Raw genomic sequence first — 2,111 nt, 5'->3', positions numbered from 1 at the left:
ACAGCTCTCGGGGCACAGGGCACAGCGGGACGCGCATTGCAAGTGTTACCTCCCTTAATCTTCACTGATGCCACTGGGAGGGCCCCCTCAATCCTCGGAATCACTGCCCAGGGTCTCAGCGGAGTGACTGGGAAGCCCAGCTCTAAACTACCTGAGGTGTGCAGCAGGGTGCTCTTCTCTATCTATTCATTTATTTTTTAAAATATATTCCCACTGATTTCAGAGAGGAAAGGAGAGGGGAGAGAGAGAGAGAAACATCAATGATGAAAGGGAATCATGAATCAGCTGCCTCCTGCACGCCCCACACTGAAGATGGAGCCTGCAACCCAGGCCTGTGCCCTGACCGGGGATGGAACCCTGAACTACTGGTTCATAGGTCAAAACTCAACCCCTGAGCCACGCAGGCCGGGCCTGTTTGCTTATTGACTACCAGCAGCCCCACTTTCTCGGTGACAGAGGACTTGTCACGTGACGGTGCTGTCCTTTCACCCACGGCAGAACTGGGGTCCTCCCGGAACTGGGGGTCCGCCCTGGACACTGGGAAGAGCGAGCTTTGGGTGGGAGCTGACGCGTGGGAACCCTCCCTCCCGCAGGCCTGCAAAGTGTGCAATGTACCTAACGAAGGAGGACGCCATGAGCCTGCTGTGCTCCCTCTCGGAGGCGAAGAAGATGAAGGCGGCTGTCAAGTACCGAAAACGGCGAGCCATAGGGTTCGCCAGCACTGGGGCCTTACTAGGGTCCATGGTCGGAGGCCCGCCTGGAATAGCCGTTGGTGAGTGCAGTGCCCCGTGGGGTGGGGGACAGAGGCCTCCGGTCCCCAGGGACCTCACAGGAGCCTGCGACCTGCGTGAGGGGCTGGCGAGCTGAGTCTGAGACTCGGCCTTTGTGCACAGACGTGTCCGGTGGGACACACGTGTCTGTGTCTCAGAAGCGCAGGGCGCCCTCCTGTGCCTCCTGCCTGTGGACTGGAAGGCGCCCTGCCCCGGGGGTGTGCCCTGTGTCCCCTGGGCAGGCCTGTTCCTGTCTTCACTGCAGGATCAGGAGGAAGCTGGGATTCCAGGCCTCTGGCTGCTCACATTAGCTGTTCAGAGAGCTCCCGGCCCCGCCCCAGCCCCCAGTCTGTGCAGGAGAAGCGCCCATAGTTGCCCACATGCACCTGCCCCTGGTCTCACCTGGCTCCCGTTTGGGGACCAGTTTCTGCCAATGGGGGCGGTTGGTTGCTTCCCATGATCCCTTGGAGGTCGGGTGAGTTGCTCCCTGTAGTCTGGGAGCAGGAGGTTTCCGGGGGGACCCCACCATGGACTGCGGCCTGAATCGTGGGGAGGAGCTCCCAGCGAGCCCTGAGCCGGCATGGTGAACAGCCCAACTAAACGAAATTCCTGTTTTCCAGGGAGCATTCTCGGGGGGCTCTTAGGGGCCTTGGTGTGGAGCACGAAGTTTAAGCCTGTCAGTCACATCCTCAAGGAGCTGCCGCCTCCCGAGCAGGAGAAGCTCTGCAGCCACGTCATGGCCAAAATCGGGAGCCTGCAGTGGACGGACGTCGATCACCTGACCAAGCTGGTCATGGAAGACGAGGCCCTGCAGGAGCAGCTGCTGAAGCTGCTGGAGGGCTACGTCACCAAGGAGCTGAAGACCACCGTGCAGTACGGCGCCTAGGCTGGGGGGTTGCCGGAAGCCGGTCCATCCTTGCTGCTTGACACAGTCACTGCAGGAAAGAAACATCTGCACAGCATATGTTTCAAGGGACCTGGCATATATAGCATACTGTTCTTAATATGTTTGCTCCCTTTAGCGCTGTGTGTTTTAACCAAGGTCACCTCTCCGAAAAAGGTTGTTTCCCCAGGTAGGGATTTTCCCCTGAAGTCAGGGAGGGGATAAAACTCCTTAACTAAGTGCCAGGCGGGTAGTTAATCACTTTAACTACAAACAATCATGCTTAAGCTACATAATCTTTACTCCCTGGAATGGAGATAAGAAACGCCCTAACCTTTGCAATAGAAATTGACAGGATTAAAATCAACTGGTATAAATACAGATGTAACAAGACAATAAACACCAGAACTTTGCTGGAGATCTAGACCAGGACTTGGCTGGAGATCCTGGCTAGGCTG

At 57.1% G+C, this 2,111-nt stretch overlaps 1 protein-coding gene across 1 annotated transcript; it reads left to right on the top strand.

The window, feature by feature from the left end:
* Positions 1-596: 596 nt before the first annotated feature.
* LOC118674799 (protein C19orf12 homolog) lies at positions 597-1,766 on the top strand. Its single transcript, XM_036346881.1, has 2 exons — positions 597-772; positions 1,391-1,766. Exons 1-2 carry the CDS (start codon positions 610-612, stop codon positions 1,654-1,656), a joined length of 429 nt encoding a protein of 142 aa, XP_036202774.1. The 5' UTR covers positions 597-609; the 3' UTR covers positions 1,657-1,766.
* The last annotated feature ends 345 nt before the right edge of the window (positions 1,767-2,111 follow it).

This window comes from Myotis myotis, unplaced genomic scaffold (genome assembly GCF_014108235.1).
Source record: "Myotis myotis isolate mMyoMyo1 unplaced genomic scaffold, mMyoMyo1.p scaffold_m19_p_19, whole genome shotgun sequence".
Taxonomy (NCBI): Eukaryota; Metazoa; Chordata; class Mammalia; order Chiroptera; family Vespertilionidae; genus Myotis; species Myotis myotis.
Note: the sequence above shows the minus strand (reverse complement) of the source record. Positions and strands in the feature narration are given on the sequence as shown.

What these genes read in the sequence shown, in the direction of transcription:
- LOC118674799 (XM_036346881.1), top strand. Translation starts at nt 610, where the DNA reads ATGTACCTAACGAAGGAGGACGCCATGAGCCTGCTGTGCTCCCTCTCG. An exon ending in CCCGCCTGGAATAGCCGTTG is followed by an intron (nt 773 to 1,390) that starts GTGAGTGCAGTG and finishes CCTGTTTTCCAG; the next exon opens with GGAGCATTCTCGGGGGGCTC.